The sequence below is a fragment of the Mercurialis annua genome, linkage group LG4 (assembly GCF_937616625.2).
Source record: "Mercurialis annua linkage group LG4, ddMerAnnu1.2, whole genome shotgun sequence".
Taxonomy (NCBI): Eukaryota; Viridiplantae; Streptophyta; class Magnoliopsida; order Malpighiales; family Euphorbiaceae; genus Mercurialis; species Mercurialis annua.
The window spans coordinates 14312728-14338027 of NC_065573.1; the positions used below are offsets into that span (position 1 = coordinate 14312728).

General features: G+C 35.8%; 1 protein-coding gene across 3 annotated transcripts; it reads right to left on the reverse strand.

Moving 5' to 3' along the window:
• Nucleotides 1–1433: 1433 nt before the first annotated feature.
• LOC126677954 (transcription initiation factor TFIID subunit 15) lies at nucleotides 1434–10647 on the reverse strand. Of its 3 annotated transcripts, none has more exons than XM_050372775.2 (8): nucleotides 10452–10647; nucleotides 10190–10331; nucleotides 9751–10109; nucleotides 9446–9640; nucleotides 6918–7001; nucleotides 4144–4225; nucleotides 3938–4064; nucleotides 1434–1780 (listed from the first exon to the last, which is right to left on the reverse strand). In XM_050372775.2, the coding sequence occupies exons 2-8, from the start codon at nucleotides 10292–10294 to the stop codon at nucleotides 1587–1589; spliced, it is 1146 nt and encodes a 381-aa protein (XP_050228732.1). In that variant the 5' UTR covers nucleotides 10295–10331; nucleotides 10452–10647; the 3' UTR covers nucleotides 1434–1586. The 3 variants fall into 3 exon arrangements, with proteins under 3 accessions (XP_050228732.1, XP_050228731.1, XP_050228733.1); XM_050372774.2 differs by having other exon boundaries at nucleotides 10456–10646; XM_050372776.2 differs by having other exon boundaries at nucleotides 9446–9637; nucleotides 10456–10644.
• Between the last annotated feature and the right edge of the window lie 14653 nt (nucleotides 10648–25300).

The following is a 25300-nucleotide window of genomic DNA, read 5'->3' on the forward strand; positions in this document are numbered from 1 at the left end:
ATAAAATTTGATTAATCTTACTATTACATTTGTTATCAATGTTTAGACACTTGTCTTTAAAATAAACACTTGTCATTACAATTGCTTAATTTTTTTATATGACTTTTTAAAATGAATTGGAATAATAAAATTTGATTAATCTTACTATTACATTTGTTATCAATGTTTAGACACTTGTCTTTAAAATAAACACTTGTCATTACAATTGCTTAATTTTTTTATATGACTTTTTAAAATGAATTTTATTCAATGGTGGAGAGATTGGATAAAACAGTTGTACCTTTGTTAGAAAAAGAAGGTATATTTGAATATACAAAGAAATAAAAAGATCATTTTTGCAAACTTTTATTTCACAGAGATAAATGCAAGCACTTAGTTTAAATAAAATATAGAGAAATTTGCACAAAATATTCCTTTTTAAAAACATTTGCAAAAATACTCCATTTTTTAAAAAATTATTTTTTTTACCTTTTTTTGAAAATTTATTTTTTACTCCGAATTTTTTTTTTACTCTGAATTTTTTTGTAAAAATACTCTTTTTTAAACTGTTTGAAACTGTATTATAAACAGTTTCAAAGATGTCTACTTTAAAAAAAATTGAAACCTTTTGAAACTGTAATTGAAACTGTTTTTTAAAACGGTTTCAAATTATTTTTTAAGAACCGGTTATAAACCGTTTGAAACCCAATTAAAAACCGTCTTTGAAACGGTTTATAAATGTTTCAAATTTTATTTTATTTTCTGAAACCGTTTGAAACTATTAGAAACTGTATATGAAACGTTTTGTAAAATAATTTCAACTTATTTTTTAAAAAACAATTATTAACCGTTTGAAACCCAATTAGAAACCGTATTCGAAACTCTATTAGAAACCGTATTTGAAACGTTTCGTAAAACAGTTTCAAATTGTGTTTTTTGAAACTGTTTGCAACTAAGGGGTAAAAAAATAAATATTTAAAATCTTTAGGTACGTTAATAAATTTTCAGTTTTTGAGGTATTTCTGACAAATATTTATAGTTTTGATATTTTTGTAAATCACCCTAAAGTATATATGTAAAAAGCCCAAAAATTTAAGCTAAAACCTTGTATATTGGATTTCACTATTAACCACTAAGTTATTGATAAACTTTGATTAACTATATCAAAATTAATACAAAATTATTGGTCTATCAAATATAGTGTACTTCTAAAATTATATGCAAATTAATACAAATATAATTTTTAAATCTCATAAAGCATATTAAAACTCCATTAAATTGCCATATTACGAACACTTTTTAAATATCAATTAATGGATGCTACAAAATAATAACCAATTTTTTAGAAAAAAGATATAAAATCCTGTCAATAATAATTCCACCCAAAGCCCAACATAACAAATGCACAAGAAATGATTGTGTTTAACATCATGTTAAATTCATTGGGCAATAAATTAAATAAGTAATTGAAATATAAAAACGACTTCTCTGTTACAGGTTGCATTGCAGCTCAAACATCTGAATTTTAGACAAGCCAAAAACCACAACTTCAAAATAAACAAAAACGAAAAATCAAAACCAGTTCTACTGGAACATCCTTCCCATCCTTAAAAACGGTACCGAACCCTGTCTCGATCTCGGTCCCGGTCACGACCATAATCTCTATCTCGATCATAATCATAACCCCGTTCTCGATCCCTCTCTCTACTTCGACTTCTGCGTCTTTCCCTGCCATCATGTTTACAGCCTTCCCTATCATCCCTCTCTCTCCCTCTGTCTCTGCCATCTCTGTCAACCACACCTGTAAGTGTATATTTTCATTAGCATAGTAAATCACTCCTCCAACAACTAGCATCAACCTAGATAATAACCATCCAAGTCTAACCAAAAATACATCCTGCCATTATAAAAAAAAATTCTCATCAACATAATAACAAACTCCGCAACAAGTCAACCTATAGGGTGCAGTACAATACAATTCAATTTTCTGAAGCAAACACATAATTATATTAAAAAAATAACACAGATTCAGAACAGAATGAACACTAAAAATAGAAGAACGCAAATATTCAATATCAATCTGAGAAAATCTTTAAGCTCATTCATCTTAATATTTATACCTCGATACTATAATGCCCTATAGTATAAAAGCAGATGTTAGCATTACGAAATATTAATCAAATAAAACTCATGTACAGCATTGGTGGCGACAGAATAACTAACACAAATGGTCGTTGTCTAGTAGAAAAATTAAGTATTACAATTTATTAATCATATGATGTTGTAACATTTTCGAAGTAATAGGCATAAACTTCATTTTACCTCTCAAACTTACAGCCTTTATTATAAGTTTATAACTTACCAGGTTCCCAGTGAAGTTCAAAATCAAGAATACAAAAGTGGATTGAATACCGATGGACAGTAATACCAGAAATATGATTTTTACCCTCAAAAAGGAAATAATAAAAAAACTGAATTCTGTGGCTGTAAAATACCATTACCAATTCCTTACTAAAAACAATCAATACAATTCGATTGATTTTCAGTTTGGTTTAGTTTTAAATTTTAAAAAATAAAAAAAACTGAACTACATATTTATAACATAATTTTCTTAAAAACCATGAATTTCTTAAGAGACTATTTTTTAAAATGTTCAAAAAATTAAAATATAAATGATATATTGCAATGTCCATTGTACTAAGAATAGGTATACCTGTCCCTCATCATGGCTAAATTGCCTTTCAAGACTCCTAGAAGCAAATGTGTCTATACGCTGCTCGACCATAACAGATTTGGGTTTATTACATAAACAGTTGCGCAAGTCCAACACATTTTATAAGCAATGAGATTATTGTGTTGAAAACTGAAATTCTTTTCTTAAGATGAGAAAGACGAGAAGTTGTGTGTTTGGGTTTTGGGGTGGGGGCTTTCTCTCAGGATTGAGACTAATGTATAAGTAATAAGATATTCTAAAGAAGAGTTATTAAACATTATTGATTTCAAAAATAAACTTCAGGAAAAGAGAGGAGTCTTTAGAAATGCAGCCATGGCATAAAGATTAAACATTGATCCAGTAACATGGTTTCCAAATGAGAAAAATGTTGGATAGGGCAAGAAATCAATAAGGGAAATGAAGGCGCTCCCGAAGAAGTAGAAAGTTTTTTCTAACCCAAAGGATTGATATTTACAAAAAAAAAAATGTATTATCTGAATTCTGGGTAATAGTCTGTTTTTCCTCATTAAGCAATTACAATTTCACCAGTCAGCAGCTGGTGACATTCAAATGATATGCAAGTTTATGCATGTGATGTAATTGATAAATTTTGAAGTTTGTGACAACTAAAAAATGGTGAAAGTTCTGTATTTTTCATTATTGGTGAAGCATAAAATTTATCAACTACTGAACATAAATATTATATCCCCCTAAACACCCTCCAATTAAAGTTTCTAGCACCACCATTATCAACATCATGTGACAGCAGATGGAATATTAGTCCTGTACTGAGACATGTCCAAGTGATAGAAAGAACATATTGACAGCCAGATTGCTACATGCATGCTATCATTATGCAATTAGTTCTAAAACAGATGTCCGTAGTTCATGATATAAAGAGACGTGCATATAACTATCAGGGTTCCAACTATAAATTCAGAACGAAAAATTACCTTTTAACATTTACAAGATACAACAAAGCTGGAGTTCAAAAACAAAAAGGAAAACAGAGTTAGGCAATGCTCACAAACCTAGTTCCTCAACCTCCCACACATGCTATTAAATGCATTAAATTCGAGTCTTTAAACAAATGTCTGTAGTTCAAGATATAAGGGGACATGCATATGAATATCATGGTTCCAACTATAAATTCAGAATGAAAATTACCTTAAACATATACAAGATAAAAACAGAGCCGGAGTTCGAAAACAGAAAGGAAACAGAGTCAGGGCAATGCTCACTAACCTAGTTCCTCAACCTCCCATCCTGCACGGCCAGCACCTGGAAGCACCCGTCCAGATTCAGCTTGCTGAGTTTTGGCACGGAATTTTTTTTTCAGGTTCCCAAACTCATCATATAACTCATCATCGTCCTGATTTTGGATTTCAAAAACAACAAAATCGTAAAGCCTAAAGTAAATCCAATGTCAAGTCAGTACAAGTAGATCTTACTTCTTCAGCTTCTTTCCTTCGTCGTCTAGTTTCTTCTATTTCCTCTTCATCAAGCTCTTTGTAACCTCCACCACGTCCTCCTCTATGCAATGGGAGACATAAGCAGCATAAGCATATTTTACAATAAAACTCTAGCAAAGGGGAAAAACCGAAAAGTAGCTAAAAGAAACTAAAGATATATGTGGATATTAGATGATTAGTAAGATTAGATTAGTAGTGAGGTGGAATAAACGTCACCTAAGTGATTTTTTTTGTGCTAGATAGCATACAATTTGCTGTAACCTTTCCACACCAACCAATGTGGGATTATCCCACTTCAACAAAGGGTATTCTATAATTTTCGGCTCGTAGATACTTAACCTTGTACTGTTTTATTTTCATAGATTCGGATAATTAATTAAAATTTCAGCTTCATGCCCTTTTCAATTGTGCTGATTCAATTCACAACCTTAGGTGCATGAAGCTATATGGCCTTAGACCTCTTTTAGATAAGATTGCATAAGGGCATGAAGCTGAAACTTTTATTAATTCTCCGAATCTATGAAAATGAAACACTACAAGGTGCTATTGCCCCCCTTTTAGATAAGATTGCATTAACCCTTCTAGATGTGAATCTTAGAACATTCATCTTTCTTTTTCTTGTTCTCTTCCAGACCTGAAATTCTGATTTGAGGTTCACTCCCACTATTTTGCTACTGAAACATATGTAGAGCAAGTTACTCAAATTCTTGAGCACTAGTCATGCCTTAATTTGGTTGTATCACATGAAGTCCAAGTGAGCGGAAAGCCAAAAAAACTAGGGGTTAAGCCTTTGGCCAAGAATCTCACTATCACCTACGCATGTGCAAAAATGCGATGTAGTAGAGGCCGAAAATTGAAAGGTTGCATTCTGAATCATTCATTGGTAACCAAAGCATCACTCAGTTCCTTTATATTATGTTGTGGCTAAATAAAATGTGAAATTCTCGAGTAGTCTACTTCCTTTTGATAGAGAAATTTTTAGTATTTAAGATTTCATATCATAAAGGATTTACTTGTCTATATCTCTTTGACTCTTTCTATTGTCCAATATCAAGAAAGCATTTTAATTAATGACCAAAAGTAAGTTTTCAAGAATATCTACAACTACTAAGAAGAAATATTAGAGCCTTAAAAAAGATTAGCATATATCAAGGAGTGGATACAGCGTAACAATTTAAAATTTCTATCACAATTAGTCTGCACCTCAGCTTTTCCTGGCACAATAATTCCAACTCCTTTAATCCCATTGTTATATGTTTTAAGTTGGTCTAGATTTTTTTTTTAAAATCTTATCTTTGTAAGAAACCTTATATCTTATTTGTTTTCTGATTATTGTGTTTCTTGGGATCTTATGACGAAGCAGATTATTGATAAAGTACATGAATTTGGAGGTCTATATCCTTGACACAAAGAAGACCGTAGCTTGCTTAGGAATAGTAACTCCTTTTAATGCACATCGTCGGGTCATCCTTCTCTTCCCCTAATAAAGCAACTTGGTCATCATTTTCGTAGCTTTACTTCATTAATTTGCAACTCATGTCAGTTTGCTAAACACTATCATACTAGTTTGAGGCTGAGACTCGATAAACGATCCTTTTGAATCAGTCCATTCAGATGATTGGGATCCTTGTCAAAGAGTCATGTACTCCCTTCGTCCCATTTAGAAAAATCCCTTTGTGTTTTACACATATATTAAGAAGACGTAAAATATATATTATTTTCTTATTTTGCCCTTATTAATTGTGCTTTGAAATTATACATATCATTAATTATCTTCTGAATGTGTTCTACTATTAAGATAAAACAAGGATAAAAAAAGGAAAAATATATAAAAAAGGTACAATGAGATTTCTTAAATGGCACAATTAAAAATGTCAAAGGGACTTCCTAAACGCAACGGAGGGAATAACTGGATTAAGATATTTTGGTACTTATAATTTCTCTCGTATGACTTGGTAATTTTTATGAAAAAGCAGTTAGAATTCTTCTCATTTTTTGTACTTTTGTAGTGAAATTAAGACTAGGAATACCAAAAATACAGGGGTGAGCACATCTAAGTCACATGAGTGAAGCTAATAAGACAAAGCACATCCAAGGTTGACCACATCCAAAAATACAAGATTATAACCAAGATTTATAGAGGATCAAGAAAATGAGGAAAAAACCTTAAATGGGTAGTATTATTCAGCTGACAACAATCAGATTGGTGATGTATTAGTTACCAAGAACAAAAAAAAAGAACAGAGTGAAGTGCAACAGTCTAGAATCAGACAAAAACGTGTTTTAAAAATGATGAGCTCATTCAGGATTTTAACGATTTTTGTTCTTTAAAAAGCATGCCAAAACGTATTAATACATCTACCTCCAGATATGGGGAAAATAACAGCTTAGAATGACTGAAAATCCCAAAATCTCGCTCCGTAATTTCAAAAGTAAACATCGGTTAATAAGATTTGAGCAGTTGCTTCATCTTTGACTCTGTGTGATGCAATTCTAACTTGTGTGATGCCTAAACAGTTAGGGTTGTGATGCTCAAAATCTTAATTACTTTATCTTCTTTACTTTTCGTACAACCAAATCCGAATTGAGGGGAAGTCCAAGTTCTTAGCCACATAAACTGTTAGCTATCCCAAGTCAACAAATGAATTTAAGATATACAAAGACACTTCAGTACTTACTACTCCAAATAATTTGCTAAAACTTACAAATAAGATTACTGAATAGATTTAAAAACAGGCAAAAACAATACAAACCTTACACCACCCTCATTATGACCTGGTTTATTGGTATTGCAAATGTTGCACTTCGAGCGTTTTGCCCAGTTAATATTGCCGCACCTGAAAATTACATAAATAGAAGGCAATAAGAATATAAGATTTGAAAATTAAAATGTGGTAACCGATTTTACTATTCAATTCCAAAAACTTTTAACTAGTAAAATCAAACTAATTTTCCACCTACAAACAACATAGCTTGTCAAATAGCGAATATAACTACAAACACCACCAATGAATCTGCTTTTGACTTATATTCCCGTACAACAAAACATTAAAAAGAAACATTGTTCCTTCGCATAAGCCGTCATTCCAACCTCAACTTTTATTCCTAATATAAAAGGTAACATAATTCCAGCAGCTATTAAAGCTGCTGACAAACTTCAGCAAACCAACCATGGCATGACAGAATAATTTTCCAAGGTTTCCAAGAACCCAGTAAATAAACTGTGGCAGTTCATTACCAGAATTTGATCAGAGGATAAATATCACCTCACTCAAGAGTCTTGGTACTTGGTACTTGGTACTTGGTAGAGTTTCACCAAAATTCTATTTTAAACACTGAAACTTTTTATCATTATCCAAAAGGGAAATTAACCAGCCTCCTAAAAGCGTCGGTTTTCTTCAATCTCACAAGTCACTTGCCAAACATCTTTTTCTTTTCTACGACAATCAGTATTTTATTAGATCTCATGTAGAGTTGCACATCATAGTGATCAAAGATGCAAGGCGCAAAAGATTTGTACAAACTAGGCACAGGGTGCAAGGAATAGATATGCACTTAACAACATGATGCCATGCCAAAAGCAGTAAAGATGCGAATTGGCTAATTTATATGTAACATGGTATTCAAGGGATCTCCATAATGTTCCTTATGTACACTGGATAATTACGGATGAAAAAATAATTATGGAGGAGGGGAAAAACGAACGTAAACTTAGAGGAATGTACACCCTAACTTTGCCTAAGGCAATCATTAATTAATTATTGTTTCCCAGCCTAAGGCGCTAGTTTTCCACCTTTTCTAGTTGGGAAAAGGTGCAAAAATGACCCTAATGTACAGCCCGTGTCTCATGTTGGCACCTCATGTATTTCGGATCTCAAAAAGGACCCTAACGTCTTGAAAAAGTGTCAAAAATGACCCTTCCGTTAACATTTCCGTTTAAGGCCGTACACATATGTTTAACGTCGTCCATGTTTTGTGTTTTTTTGATACTTTTTCGCAACGTTAGGGTCATATTTGAGATCCGAAATACATGAAGTGCCAATAAGATACATGAGGTATACATGAGGGTCATTTTTGCACCTTTTCCCTTTCTAGTTTAAGTAACCAGGGCTCAGTCTGCCTCTGACATGTTCTTCCCAAAAACCCAGTTCATCAAAGACAAGCTAGACTTGCAAGCTTATTTCTTTTTATTTCTGGCAATCGCTACTTACCCAGCACAGAAACCCACTTGTCGACCAGGCTTTCCTTTAGAAATTCATTTTTGTTCAGGCTACACAATTCTCATTCTATTATTTCTCATGTGTATTATGAGATTTCCAACTTGTCGAACATGTACTATGAATTAGATCAAAAAACTAAGGAACTAGGCGGAGGACGGATGAGAAAAAGCATACATATCATCTTTTTCTTTTATGCAAGAACATGCAACAAACAAAAAATATAATATAACTGTGACAGAACAAAGCATCAGAACTGATGACCGGTAATAATAGCAGAAGATTGCCAGTAAAATTAATAAATGCGAACCATTAGTGTTTCCAGGAATGAAAGGATACTGTTTCCAGGAATGAAAGGATGTTTGGGCTGAGAGCATGTGTTTAAAAGATGAGGTGAGAAAAATGGACATTCAGGTAAAGGCAATAAGAGGTTCCATTCCTTTACTGAGAATAAGAGAAGTTACAACTTGACCCTACTATTTATTGGCAGCTCAGAGGGAAACAATAAGATTTCCAGGAAGGCAATCAATTTCATTAGATCTATAAATTTGGACTCCAAGAACTTTTAATGCTCGTCAGAGTTCGATCAGTATTTGCATAAAACTTGATTTGTGGAGTATTTTCGATTATAATTTCTTTATACTAGGTCAGGAAACACTTAATGCTTTGTAATATGTTGTTTCATCTAAACAAGAAAGTTAGAAAAAGGAAAAAGAACTCTCTTGCGCCACTTTGAGGATCAACTAGCCTTGATTCAACATTAATCTATTCAAAACTCATGTTTAATTACACCTTGACAAGTCCATGTCCCTCTCTATATAGACTCATTAAGCCATTGAAACCCCATGATTGGTTCACCAGTGTCTCTAAATTACAATTAGATAAAAAAATTAACTGTAATGCTATTGCAAAATAAGATACACGAGAACTGACAAATAATTTGATTGTGAAGCAAGCAGCAAAAATACTCTAGCAATTATGCATCCAAGCATTTAGTCACATTCAATATGTCATTGTGGATCACAAGCACACAGAAAATGGAAACAAGGAAAGGAAAATCTCACATTGGACAAGGCCAATCATTAGGGCCAAAAAGCCCTGTAGAACCAGTAACTGCCCGACCAGGGGCCCCAACACTCTGGGCACCACGACCCCTCCCTCGACCAGCTCCTGCACTTCCGCCAGAGGCACCAGAAGGTCGAGCACTTCCACAACGGTTGCACACACCACGAAAGGCAAAATTTACATTGGTACAACTGCTACAAGAGCGGTGCATGAGAAGCGTTTAACACAACAACCATCATAACCAACATTGAAACCATGTTTATAAGAGCAAGAAAGAGCTGCTCACCGATCTCACATCACAGACCTTGTATTTGGACACAGCCAATCTCCCTCTTGCTGCCATGCTTTCCCTGAAGCATCACCTTTGCCTCTACCTCTTCCAACAGCATCGTCATTCGTATCCAAAGCAGTTTCCTCCAAGCCACCAAAATCAGCACCGGAAATAGCATCAGCCCCAGAATTATAGGTGTTGTCATCTTTATTTTTGGACTCCGCCATGAAAACTTGGATTATATTACCATGAAAATCCTTGTTGTTAAACCATTCAATAGCAGCTCGAGCAGCATGTGGATCCTCGTAGGTGACAGTAGCATCCCCCTTAGGCTCATTTGTGGTTTTGTCTCGGTACAGCCATATCTTGGGTCGGCCGGTCCGCTTATCTTTCTATCAAAGATGACCAGAATAAGAGTGAACAATACAGAAACTGGATAAACTAAAGCAAAGAGTAAGAAATGTAAATATACCTTAAGCAAGCCAATGGTGCCAAAATATTCAGCCAACATATTGTCGTCAGTGCCCTCAGGCAAATTACAAACATAGACAGACCCATTAGAATAGCTGCTTGCCATCGTGCTCCAATTTCATCAAATTGCCACTAGCTCAGTTCTACACAAAATAATGAAATTAGGTCAGCTCAGCAAAAAATCAGCTAAAATTCACATCTCAGAATCAGACATCAGACAGCAAAAACTAGTTTGTTAAAAGACGATAAGCAAGTAAAAGAACCAACCAGTGATGTCTGTCCCAAATTCTAGGGTTTAAGGAAAAGGAATGAATTTGATCCTAAACGATTCTTTCCAATAAAACTAGGGCTTTTCACCAGCGGACTTCGATTTCCTTTTCATAGCTCAAAATTAAGTTAATAAAATTGGATCTAAATTAAGCTCTTTGGTTCGGGGTAAATTTCATTAATAGTCCCATAGCTTTACAATTTATACCAAATGTCTCTCAACTTTACAAATTTATATCATAATTGAATTTCCAGTTTCCGCTTAGATTCCTTACTAGCAAAATTGAATAAGCGTTGCTTTAACTTTTAATACATTACGCTTATTTTTTAAAAATTATTATAAAAATTAATTATTTAATGAAATCTCTTGAGTTACCTTCTTTTCAACTTTATTTACAGCGGTATTCATTATTGTGATAACTTTACATCCTATACCGTTTTTAATTATCTAAATGACCTTTCTTAGTTTTCTAATTTCAAAAATACTTTCTTTTACATTCTTTGTTTAACGTCTTAAATTTTTATTTAATTTTTATATTTTTGGTGGAGTTCTTAATAGTGTATTTTTAAAGTGTATTTATGGTGTACTTGTAGTACTTTTATGGTGTAAATACACTAGTGTGGGCGGAGAGGACTTCGGGGGCACAGCCCTGCACAGATTCGAAGCTGAATTTTGCATCCATTTCGCCAGCAAACGAGCCAAGGACTCAGACCGGTAATTGTGAGGACTCTCTGTATATCTCATATCAATTTGTATGCCATGATTATCATACTTGCTGAATTTGTATGAATTAGGTGTATGTTTAGACTATTTGTTAATTTTGCCATAAAATTGTCATATTAGCTAAAATTAATATTTTTATCAAATTGTTATGGATTCGATGAAAAAACATGTTAATAGCTGATTAATATGTTTTGTATGCCTAAATTCAGAATTTAATTAGAACACCTAGAGAGCATGTTTATTGTATTTTTAGCTTATTTACCATCAACTTTTTACTCCTCAAATCTGCTGTAAATCAATGTGTTTGGTGTTTAATTGCTTTTAAACACTTCCAGACTATTATATATGTTTTCCTTGTTCTTTTTATGTGTTTTGACTGCTTTTGCACAAAAAACGGATCTAAAACGAGTGAGAACGTAGCTGAAAACAAGCTTTTATCCCTACTACTGGTGCCGACAATATACGGTGGCGCCGACATGGTACACTGTTGGTGCTGACAGTTTACGGTGCCACCGCTGGCACTAAAGGTGGCGTCACTGTCGTGTTCTTCCCCCTCCCCATAACTATTTTTTCTAGATTTTTGAAACTTCGATCCAAACTACAATTTAGATTTCTGGGCTCGTTTGGGCTAGGAATTATGCCCATAAAGAATCCAGACGTAGGATTTTCATGTACTTTAATTTTGTGCACTGTAACGGGTTAGACCTGATGTAATCCGGACCTTGAAGTCCACTGATGTAACATAAAGTATAAACCGGGTCCACGAGCCCGAGGCCAGTAAACTCAACAACTTCCAGACCGGATTCCGGGTTCATCGAACTCGGAATTGACTGCGGTTCAAACTGATAGAACCATATTAACAAGACGGAAAATTCCCGTGTTATGACCAAGAACCAGTTCTGACCATACCGACAGTCAAACCTGCCCGAGTACCGGGTATTCAAAAGTCAACGAGGTTTAAAAGTATTTCTCACCTTGTATGCATACCAAGCTAATATGGGCTCGTTTGCAATGTTTACCGCTTTCCAAAAGCATGCCAATATTAACAGGCTAAAGGACTAACCACTTTAATTTAGCTAATCAAATCAATTCTAGCTAGTCGCTTAGACATCTTAGGACTAACATGAAAATGTAGTAACGGTTGTATCGGGCATTCAAGATAACCTAATAAAATCAATCAAACTTAGACTTCTGCTAGAAACCGCCAGGTTTAGATGTATGCTTAGGAGTACTTGCTATACTACTAGAAAACAGGGCTTTAGCGACGGAATTTTCCGTCGCTAAAGCCCTATATTCTGTCGCTAAACACTGTTTGCGACGGAATTGTGACGGACTCAATCTGTCATAACATTTTCGGTCGCAGACGGTGTTAGAGACCAAAAACCAAATCCGTTGCAAATTTTGCGACGGATAATTCCATCGCAAAATTCCAAATTCCGTCGCAAAAATGTCTCCAAACAAGACGAAATGGGAGACGATTTTGCGACGGAAAATGATACTTTGCTACGGAACTATTCGTCGCAAATCCCTTGCTTTTTGGTGTCAACTGGTGAGGCATTATTCTGTCGCTAATTAGCGACGAACTTCATCCGTCACAAATGCCTCACCATTTGACTCCAAATGGAAGGGCTTTGCGACAGATAGTTCTGTCGCAAAATTAACCTTTTTTCGGCAGATTTCTGCCGTTTTCCGCTATTTTTTCTGTTTTTCCCTATCGTTTCAAACCTGTTTTATATATATATATATATATATATATATATATATATATATATATATATATCAAAGTATACATATAAACGTCAAAAAGAAAAAAAACATATTATGTTTGTAATAAGATAAGCTAACACGACACTGCAAATCTATAGTGTCGTCATCGTCTGGTGGAGTGGGTGGGGGCTGTAGCCGAAACTCTGAAGGAAGGTTAGGCATCATCCTGGCGATCTCCTCACGGATCAGTTGGGCCATGGTCGCCGCCTGTTGACGCTGCTGCTCCGCCATTATGCTCCTGAGCCAGTCGCAGACCCTCTTGATTGTCGGCCTGCATACGGCGCTCGACCTCCTCGTCCGTCTGCTGCGACGACCTAGAGGAGATGCCTCGCTGCACCATGCTACTTGTCCCCGCGTACCTGCTGCTCGCGGATCCCAAGCCGTACACATGTTTCTTCTTGTTGATGCCCTCGATGTCCAGAAACACCTAGGTCTCGTCCACTGCCGTTGGACTCGAGGAGCTACCCTCTCCGGTCGGAGACTGTGTCGCAGCAGCAAGCCTCTCAGTGATGGCGTCCTACAAAACAACAAAAAACATATCAGTTTAGTTTTAAAACAACTAAAAATGCATAACATATTAAAAAGTAAACCTAATTTCTAACGAAATTTCGACAACATTTTTTTTATAATATGAGCATCACCCATTTTTCAGGGAAATGCTGCAAGCAAATTACAATATATAATCCAACCAATAAACATGTTCTATATAATCTAGCATTTCTAACTTGTTAAATTCAAATAAACAATCTACCCTAACATATTTAACATATAACAGACAAGCATTTTCAATCTAATATATTATTTCCGAATTGTTAAATTCAACTTAGAAAATTATAAGTTTAATAAGGACTTACAGTCATATCCTGAGCCCGCTTGTCTACCGGCTTCTTGTCAGCCTTCGTGGAGTGAAGGCGAGTGTACAGCTCCATTGCACTCGGTCTCTGGCCAGCTCCCTTTCCGATAAAAAAATAGAATTTAATTAGTATCAAAATAAACCAAATACGTTATTTAAGTATTTTAATTACTGAATTTTAAAACAAACCATCACATTCATATGCTTGAGAGCAGAGCGAGATCCACCAGTATGGCGGACAGGTCCAGTACCGGCGTCCGCTGGCTCGCTCATCCGATTTTCTCGGGCGACTTCTGACCTCTTCATGTCCTTCTCTGGGTCCCAGAACGCGTTTCAAGCATCTCACATATCCTGGGTCACAGAGGTATGCTTTTGTTTTGTCTTTCTCATTTTGTGGATGTTGTCTTTGTAGCGGTTGGCTGTGTGGGCCATGAAAACTTGTCTGATGACCTCCTCGCTGTAGGCTGACCTATCCCACCAGAACTCCTTCTGCAAACAGTAAAAACATGTGTTGTGAGTTAGTTTTTTCAAAAAAAATCATAACTTACAAGTATTAAACTGCAAATTTATTTACCTGGAACTCTTGGAAATAGAACTCTCTCTGCTCCGCTGTTAGAAAGAGCCATGCTGTTCCATTATTGAGCCAGCATTTCTTAAAAATTTCCCGCATAGCCCGTGAAAGAGGCCCAGAGTCGATCAATATCGTCTTGTGATTTTATAAACATAGTTTAATATATATACATATTACAATACGCACATTAAGAACTAAATTGTAATCATACCTGCTAGGGTCCGGTGAACCCTCGTCCTGCCCTGGTCATCCAGAACAGCTGGGGGCTCGCCAGGCTCACGCTGCTGCCTAGGTTGAACAGGTCCTCCGGCCTCCGACTGCTGCTGCTCCTCTGCAACGTCGTCATCGCCAGGAATAAGGTCTCCCCGTCCTCGGCCTGTGGTTGATCCTCGGCCTGTGCCTGATCCTCGACCCCTCATACCTGCACATACGACAATTTAAATGTTCCACAAATAGCCAACACATTATATTAATAAAATTATACAGTCTTTTGTGAAACATAAAACTAAGAAATATAAATTCAAATTCAACAAGTATACACTTGAATAATATAATTAAGTAACATAATTTCAGCATTAATATATCATCTTTTACAATTGATTATAGTTGCAAAAATTCTAATACATAAAATTTACTAAACTACTAAAGTTCTTCGCTTTCATCTTCGTCCGATGAGGATGCGATGAACTCATCTTCTGTTTCTTGTTCAGGAGACACGAACAACGCATCTTCTTAGCTTCTCCATTTTGATCAGCCAAATATGTCGGATTGTCTTCCGTTGCAACAACGAGAGGATTTTCTTCTATCTCATCTTAAAAGGCCGGGATAATCCCCTCGCGCATATCAAGTTCTGATCGCGCCTTTATCCTACAAACTGCCCACCAATTTAATTTATCCCTTCTTTTACTCGGATATGGCAGGTAATGAACTTGGTTGGCCTGTTCGGCTAAGATGAACGGTTCATACTTATTGTATCTATTTCTATTATTGAAAGATCCTTTGGGGTATGGCAAACCGTTGTTTTTTAATGTAAATTGAAAGATTAAAATTCTTTAAAGCGGAAATAAGAATTTAAAAAGAGTTAAGGGTTTAGAAGATGACACAAGAGATTTTTAGAGTGGTTCGGATCACAAAACGATCATACTCCACTACTCAATCAAGGATTGAGATTTAGAATCCACTAATTGAGATTAACAAGAAGTTTTCTAAGCTAATTTCAAACTTAGTGCTTTATAGCTAAACACCAATTTGAGATTTTCCAAAGCTAATCTCTAACTTACAAAGGTTGAGTTTTCTCAAAGCTAAACTCTAACTTACACTTGATTTTTCAAGGCTAATCAAGAATCCACAAGAGAAACAAATGAAAGCAATCAATGATTAACACAATTGATGCACAATTAAAATAGGAATTGATAAAAGAAATGTTGTAGAGAGCTTTTTGCTTTTTGCTATATTTGTTTTATCTTTCCCAAAGAATATAGGACTCATATATAGAGTCTTCTTGCTGAGGTGGATAAGTCCCATTAGTCCAATGATGAATATTCTCGTTATTTTGGCTTCAAGCAACTCAAAATCTACTCAGCAAAACCCGACAGACGATAATCTAAAGCAGGCAGACGATCGTCCATCTCCAACGGCTAGCATCTCATTCAAAGTCTTCAGCATAGACGATCGTCTGTCCTCATAGACTATCGTCTGTGAGATAGACGGTCGTCTGTGTGTTGTCTGTCTGCTAGTCTATCCGTCTGAAATTTGTTTGAGTTCAAAAAAAAAAACTTGATTCTCACTAGAAGGCTCCGAATCGACTTTAGATTGTTTCTATGAGTTCTTGTACACTAATAAACAATATTAGAACACTCATAGTTGATTGTCAAAGTCAAAACAAAGGAGTTTGAAAGGACAATAGTCCAACAATCTCCCCCTTTTTGAGTTTGACAATCAACATGCTAAAATGGCTAAGTAAGAGTCAAATGGATTTTGGCTCCCCCTCACTTTATGCACAAAAGATAAAAGCAATATGTAAGGCATAAGCAAGAAATTATTGAAAATACTTAGCAATTTTAGCATAGAAACTTCTTCCCCTTTGTCAAGCACAAAAAGAATCAAAGCATGTTTAAAACATGGACAAAAGAGCTAATTGAAAGAGATCTTGAAATCAAATTTAAATGAATCTAAGTTTCTCCTTCAATTGAGGCGCTTAGACATTAATTTGATATCATCAAGTCTAAAAACTCAATTGATTGAACTAATTTTATTTAAATGATCAAAAATATGCAATAATTCCTTAATTGAATTATACCAAGACAAAGTCCAATCATTAAAAAAAGTTTTAAAGCATATCAAAACTTTTTAGGAGAATAAGATTTGAAAAATTGATTCTCCCCCTCAAAACAACAATTTTGAAAAACACAGAGATTGATACAATTTTACCTATGTTGCCATTTTCTAAAAGCTTCCATTGATCATCCACCTTATGATTTGAGATTGGTTTAGTGGACATCAATTGCACCTACAAAGAAAATCACTTAGGTACCCAAATAACTTTGGGTCCTTGAAAGTTAATGCTTGAGTAGTTCAAAGGAATTAACCTTAATTGAACTTTTCTCACATAGCAATTATTAGTGTGACCATATTTTATGCAATAAAAACATTGAGTACTATGGTTCACATTTGATTTCATTTGAGGTAGCTTGCCTCTAAAGGTCTTATGAGAATAAGCACAAGCATGGGAACAAGATTGAACATGACAAGATGCATGAACATATGAGTTCTTTCTAATTTTCTTGTTCCATTTTTGGCTATATTTGGAAGCATAGCCATGCCTTAAAGGTTTTGAACCCTTGTTGCTCTTAGCCTTTTGATCCAAGAATGGCTTAGGTCTAGGAGTTTGAGCATGCACCTTCTTTGCCTCAATTGGTTTGACCAATTTAGGAGGAACTTCTATATAAGAAGTTTGAGGCAAAGTGGACTTCACAAATTTAGTCCCATTGGAACTAGAAGCATTTTGATTATAGCCAAGTTCAAATTTTATGGTTGGGCATCTTTGAGATACAAGAATTGTATCCAAAGTAGCCTTCCCTTTTTGAAATCTTGAAAGTGAGTCTTTTAATTCAAGAATTTTATTCTTTAGTTGATCATTTTCCTTAAGCAAGTTATCAACATTCAAGCCTTGCTTAGGGATAGATTCTAACGATAACTTGAGAGCTTCATTAGATAATTTTAGCTCATGAAATTCTTTCGTTAAAACAAGCATTTCATCTTTAGCTTTAGAAGCTTCATTTTTGAAAAATAGCATCTTGGCTTTATAATCACCATATTTAATTACTAGTTCATCAAGCATGCTATACATATCATCATTATCATCATCAACAACAATATCATCAACAATATTATCAACAACAATATCATTTTTAATATTTAAGCATGCATCATGTGATTCAACACCAATACCATCCCAAGATATAAAAGATTGGGGGTTTACCTCTAGTGTTGGTTTCTCCTCAAAAGACATGAGGCACAAGTTGGTATCATGGTGGCTATCACCATCCGATTGAGAATCACCATCCCAAAAAGTCTTGGAACCCCCCTTTGAGCTCTTCCTTGAAGAGGAGGATCTACCATGATTGCCATTTCCCTTCATCTTGAGCCTATTCACTCTCTTTGTGAGCCTCAAGAGTTCTTCCTTATTGCTTTCCTTCTTGTTCTCTTCTACAAGAGTAATTGTTGAAGCCTTGAAAGCAATACTTTTCTCCTTTGCCATTTCGGCTTGAATAAGCTTGATGTAAGACATCTCATGGAGAAGAAGTTTCCCAATCAACTCATCCGTCCTCAAGGTGGACAAATCATGAGTTTCAGTGATGGCGGTAGTCTTAGGTTGCCATAGAAGAGTAGGAAGGGATCTTAGAATTTTACCATTGATTTCATTGAGCTTGAAGAATTTTCCAAGTTGCTTAAGACTATGAGCAATCTTAAGAAATCTTGAGGTCATCATACCTACATCTTCATTTGGCAAGCCCTTGAAGCCTTCATATTCTCCAAGAAGCAACTCAAACTTCTTACCCATGGCTTGTTGTGTACCTTTATAGTAGCTCTCTAGAGTCTCCCACATTTGCTTAGCACAATTCAAGTGTTGAATTCTACCTTGTTCTTCTCTAGAGATTGAGGAGAGGAGAGTAGTAATGACTTTTCTATTCATGCCATTTTCCTTCTCTTGCTCTTTAGACCATTCTACTCTCTTCAAAAGGACTCCATTCTTGTCACATGGAGGTGTCCATCCCCTTAGAAAAACACTTCATTGATCAACCCCTTGCATATCAAGATAATTTTCCATCATATATTTCCAAACTTTGTAATTTGACCCATCAAGCAAAGGTTTGAGAGTGATGAAAAAATTTCGGTTGCCATTTTTGATCGAGAACTCTAGCAATTAAGCGAAAAGAAGAGCACCTTGCTCTGATACCAAATGAAAGACCCTTTGGGGTATGGAAAACCATTGTTTTTTAATGTAAATCGAAAGATTAAAATTCTTTAAAGCAGAAATAAGAATTTAAAAAGAGTTAAGGGTTTAGAAGATGACACGAGAGATTTTTAGAGTGGTTCGGATCACAAAACGATCCTACTCCACTACTCAATCAAGGATTGAGATTTAGAATCCATTAATTGAGATTCACAAGAAGTTTTCTAAGCTAACTTCAAACTTAGTGCTTTATAGCTAAGCACCAACTTGAGATTTTCCAAAGCTAATCTCTAACTTACAGAGGTTGAGTTTTCTCAAAGCTAAACTCTAACTTACACTTGATTTTTCAAGGCTAATCAAGAACCCACAAGAGAAACAAATGAAAGCAATCAATGATTAACACAATTGATGCACAATTAAAATAGGAAATGACAAAAGGAATGTTGTAGAGAGCTTTTTCCATTTTGCTATATTTTTTCTATCTTTCCCAAAGAAGATAGAACTCACATATAGAGTCTTCTTGCTGAGGTGGATAAGTCCCATTGGTCCAATGATGAATATTCTCGTTATTTTGGCTTCAAGCAACTCAAAATCTACTCAGCAAAACCCGACAGACGATCGTCTAAAGCAGGCAAACGATCGTCCATCTCCAACGGCTAGCATCTCATTCAAAGTCTTCAGCATAGACGATCGTCTGTTCTCACAGACTATCGTCTGTGAGATAGACGGTCATCTGTGTGCTATCTGTCTGCTAGTCTATCCGTTTGAAATTTGTTTGAGTTCAAAAAAAACTCGATTCTCGCTAGAAGGCTCCGAATCGACTTTCGATTGTTTCTATGAGTTCCTATACACTAATAAATAATATTAGAACACTCATAGTTGATTGTCAAAGTCAAAACAAATGAGTTTGAAAGGACAATAGTCCAACAGTTATTAATATCCACCATGTTGTATTTTTTGTTACTAATTGTGCCAGAATTTTACGTTGGGTCGAATCTGTAATACCCCAAAATATTTAATTATCTAATTGGACCACGTGTCCAGTTTTGAGTCGCCAGAGTGGCGATATCGGAAAGCCTTCCGATAAAAGTAAGATAAATAAGTTTTAGTAGATCGGTATTAAAAGAGATTATAGCAAAGAATTTAACATTATATTTCAATTCTAGAGTGGAATTGGAATTAGAAAGGAAGTATGTTAAGAAAGTTGCAAAATAAAGTACAGGGACTGAAGTGGTAATTTAGCCACTATGACTTAAAATGGAAATTATTTCGCCAAGGTCCGCGAAACGTTTTATAGTATATGTGGTAAAAGTTTCGGGTCAATCGGAGACCTTTTAAAATTTGGACGCGGATACGTTTTGGGCTAAATTGTAACTTTTGAAAAGTTCTAGGGCCAAAACGTAAATTAGCCAAGTAAGTCTCAAGAATAGCAATTCAAAGAGTATTGACGGAAAATAATAATTTCGGGCCAAGTATTATTTAATTGGATATAAATAATACGTATAAAAGAATAATTTAACCGTTTAGTTAAATTAGAAAGTTTAAAAGGGAATTGGTTTATGTTAAAGAAATGGAGGATCAAAATGGTACATTAGCCAAGATATATATATGTTTCTTAAGAAGGAAAGAAAGAAGGATCAGATGATCCAGAGAAAGAGAGAAGGAAGATGACGATGGATTCGATCCGTCGCGGTTTCGCCGTTTCTCGTCCAAATCGAGTGATTCTCGCGCCGATGGATTAAGAATTCAATTCTCTATCATCTTTAAGCTTCAAATTGAGGTAAGCTTGACGTTTTGATTTTGGGTTTTGAGCGGTTTTACCGTTTTAATGATTTTGAGTTTGAATTCGACGTTTTAAGTTTAAATCTTGAGTTTTGATGTTATTAAACGTTGCGGGATCGAGTTAGGACGTTTAAGCACGTCGAAAATGGCCCGGGGAATGAACCCCGGAGCTGCACATCGGCAGCCGTTTGCTGCACGAACGTGCAGTACACGTTCGTGTAGCAGACTGCACGAACGTGCAGTACACGTTCGTGTAGCAGACTGCACGAACGTGCAGTACACGTTCGTGTAGCAGACTGCACGAACGTGTAGCACACGTTCGTGTAGGACACTACACGAACGTGGAGTACACGATCGTGCAGCGTACTGCACGACTGCACGAACGTGCAGTACACTGCTGCACGAACGTGCAGTCCTTCGCCAAAGGGGGATTTTCGAATCGGGCCTTCTGGACCCTGACGCGACGCGGAAACTTGATTTCAGACAGTTGCAAGTCGCATAAACAATCACGATTTGATTGAATATCAAAACATAAACTAGGACGTTTAAAAGAGAGGTGTGATTAAGATAAAGTTGAGAGTCGTATTTGAGATACGATCGTGATAACCTAAGTTTATAACTTAGGGTTTTGATACTAAACCTACGTTTACGGATTTAACGTATAGGTCACCCGAATAAGTAACTGGCGTATCGGGGAAATACCGGATCGACGGGCCAGAATAGCTAAGGGATAGAACGACGCATGGAGCTTACGCTTGCGGGATTATAATAGCGCAATTTTGGATAGCGGTCACTGTGAGTGGCAATTTACTTTCGCGTATTATTGTTATGAAAGTTATTTTCTTATATTATGAGTATTGTCATTAAATATCTCGTATCTATACGATCTGCTCGTATAAGCTGTTTGTTTAATAGATTTGATTATATGAATGTTGTTGTACTCGTTGTTTTGGAGATAAGTGTCTAATGTGCGGTCCGAAGAGACCAACTACCTATTGGGTGTCAATAGGCTGCATGATCATTGGTGAGTCAGTCTAAAGTATCTGACTTTATGATTAAGAATTAAAATATGTCTATGTATAATATGTTATGATTTAGATACGCAGAGTGAACTCGGCTACGGTGTAGCCTGGAAGTCCCCGTATCTAGTGGGCTGGGCCCACCAGTGGCTGGGCCACCAGTGAGTTGGACTCACACTTTATGATTTAGATACGCAGAGTGAACTCGGCTACGGTGTAGTCTGGAAGTCCCCGTATCTAGTGAGTTGGACTCACACTTTGAAAATTAATAATGTTTGTTTAAATCATAAATTTATATATGTATTTAGCGTGTAACGCTATGTTTTAATAATACTATAAGTAACTTGCAAACTCACTCAGTATTTTCCCAAATACTGACCCCTCACTCTGATGTTTGCAGGTAAGCAGAGTCGGATCAGACAAACCATCTCCATTGTGCCAGAAGTCATTGGACTTGCACAGGCATGAGTTCCTAGAGCTGCAGTAGTCAGTAGATGTCAGTATTAGATAGACATCTGGATTTCAAATAGTTAGTTTTGAATGTAAACTGTAATATGATATTTTAATATCTACAATTATATTATGTAAAAGAGTTTTCTAAAAAGGTTTATATATGATATTATAATTTTAAATGCGAAAAATTAATAGTGGTTTTAGGCTTGCTACGGGTTTCGGAGCTACCACTCCCATTCCCTAGCGCCGGTCTCGGCTCAATAATTTGGGTCGTGACAGAATCACTCGCATTTAAATAAGACAGTCGTCTTCATTGGAAGCGTCCGATACTCTAATTCAATTATATGTCAGAACTCCATAAAAGTCATTTTCGCTATCGACATATTAAGTTCCCTTCATGCAGACTCCGCTATTCATTGTAAGCTGTTCGTCCCCATAAGCTTGAGTCTGAAACTTGAATCCGTTTACACGGCACCCCTTAAATGTTCTGACTGATCTAAGAGGTCCTTTAGCGAGTCTAAGAATGAAGGGATTGGTACAGACAGTTGGATCTTGAACCTGTAGCGTAAAAGTGTATTATAAATCGGAACTTTTTATTGAAAGAATCGAAATATATTTTGTAAAATACTTACATATTGTTGAAACCAGTAGGCAAAGTCACTCTCGAACTTCGCTTCAATTTGCGAGGTGCTGATTTCAGGGTTTCCTCTGTGCAACTCGCCTTCGAAAACCCTTTAGTTAAGAAGAAAACAATAATTGGAAGCTAAATCATTATTGTTAATTACATGGACAACTATATTAAAGCTTACTCTCTGTAATTTTAAATTTCTGAACAATTAACAAAACATATGTCCGGGCAGCAACAATCTCAGCATCTTCAAGATATCTTTTGCGGCAAGCTCCCACTGATTGGTCGTGCGGCTGTAAAATAGATAGTCTGTCAACATTGTCGTCGACCTCAATGTCACAAACGTCATTCCTTTGCAGCCGCTTAGGTATCATTGGGTCACCTTCTGAAAAGTAATAAGCTGCAAATTTTGCGGTTTCTTCATTCAAGTATCCGCTACTGATGCTTCCTTCCACCCTACCTTTATTGCTGGCTTTTTTTTCCGGTTTTCTCAAATATCTGATTCCACATGCCACAGTTAGTAAACATTACATGTGAATATACTGATACACAGAATTGAGAAACTTCAGTAATATTACCTTTCAAATGGATACATTCAGCGATACTGAACCGGCCCTGCCATCAAAGCTTCGTACGGTAGATGTACGGTGCCACGACCCAAATTATTGAGCCGCAACTGGCGCTAGGGAACGGGAGTGGTAGCTCCGGAACCCGTAGCAAGCCTAAAATCACTATCAATTTTTCGCAAATATAATACAATACATTCACATACGAAAGCTAATATACATATATAATATATAATCAAATATTTACACAAACTGTTCGGATAACCTCGCGGGCTCTAGTTACCGTACCCTGTACGAACTGGCCTCGCGGTACTATATACATAAGTTAGTGAATCAAACATGTATGTGAATGGCATCTGGTGCCGTGAAGAAAACATAATATACGTAGCCTACAAAAATATAAACAAGACAGCAAGTAATATATATAATCAAAATATACTGCTGTCTAGGCTATGACTCTGTCGACGCAGGACCACTACTGCAGCACCACGGAAGTCAAAGAACTACACATATGTAGCTGACTTCCGGATCCCAAAACTGGCTTCTAGCTAGGTCCAGACACTAAGCACCTGAAAGACATCAAAGTGAGGGGTCAGTATTTGGGAAAGTACTGAGTGAGTTTGCATTTTACTAACGGTATTAATATAAAAACATAGCATCGCATTTCAAATAAAACAATAATACAAAACTAATACATATAAATAAGTATTTGATCCGTTCGAAACTAATATCCTAGCATGTGAAACATCTTACGAATATTCAAATCATGCTGATCCAAATGGTCCGACCCGGGAGTGTTCACACTCTACCACGTCGATCGCGACCAATCTCTTAATCCCAAAGTGTGAGTCCAACTCACTAGACGGACTCGATACTGGTGATCACACAATCTATTGATACCCAAAAGGTACCTGGTTTCTTCGGATCGCATACTAGTTCCTCAGATATAAACTTGATAGAAACATATAACATTTAATCAAATCATATATAATGCGATGCGTATAAACAATACACGTGTACATAAAATATAATATTAAATAACTTTATTATATAATACACGAAAGTAAAGTGCAACTCACAGTGACCGCTATCAACTCTATAATGAGGTCATTATGATAATATCCCTGTGTTAGACCACGTCTGGTGTCCTCACTGCTCGTTGACGCGTCTGATACAAAATAATTAACGTTTAATTGTTAGATGTAGATTTTATGTTTATATGTATAATACTTTCAAAGCTTAGGTTTTGGTTTCATTCTAATTATTATTCTTGTATTTGATAACTCCTAGTCGTACTTACGACATATCGAACTTCGCTTCTCATATTTAAGAATCGTAGATTTTACTTAATGATTTCTATTATCATTAATTGTTCAACATGTCGAGCTGATCTCGAAACTCATGATTCTTGGGTCCGAAATTCATTTTTAGGGTCAAATGTTCGAAAACATCAAATACCTAGGTCGATATATGGTCCATATGCACATTCGTGCGAGTCGGGGGTCGCGTTCGTGTGCCTCGGCGGGTGCACGATTGTGCAACCCTGGTGCACGGTCGTGCACCTCTAGTGCATGTTCGTGCACCTTGGAGGGTGCACGGTTGTGCACCACGTGCACAGCCTCAGAAATTCGATTTTCGGGGTTTCCGATCTTCCCGACATGCTAACACATCCTTATACACAAAATCTATATCTCCGTTTCTTCAAACACGCTAAATTCGAGCTAAATACGACAATTCCAATTCTTTAACTTAACAATTATAAAACAGCCCACTAAACTCGAATCTGTAATATCCCTAATTTTTAAAACGTAGAATTTTTGGAAATGCAATGAATCAGAAATTAGTAGCGGTGGAATACCGACCTAGAAATTAATTTTTAATTGTTAATTTCGTGTGATTGCTTTATTCATAATGTTAGATTTTAATTATTAAATTTTACATGTGCATGGCTACGTGATTTGATTAATTTTTGCATGAGTGACAATTTCGTAATTTTTGGCCATAAAAGAATAAAATCGTTTTAAAT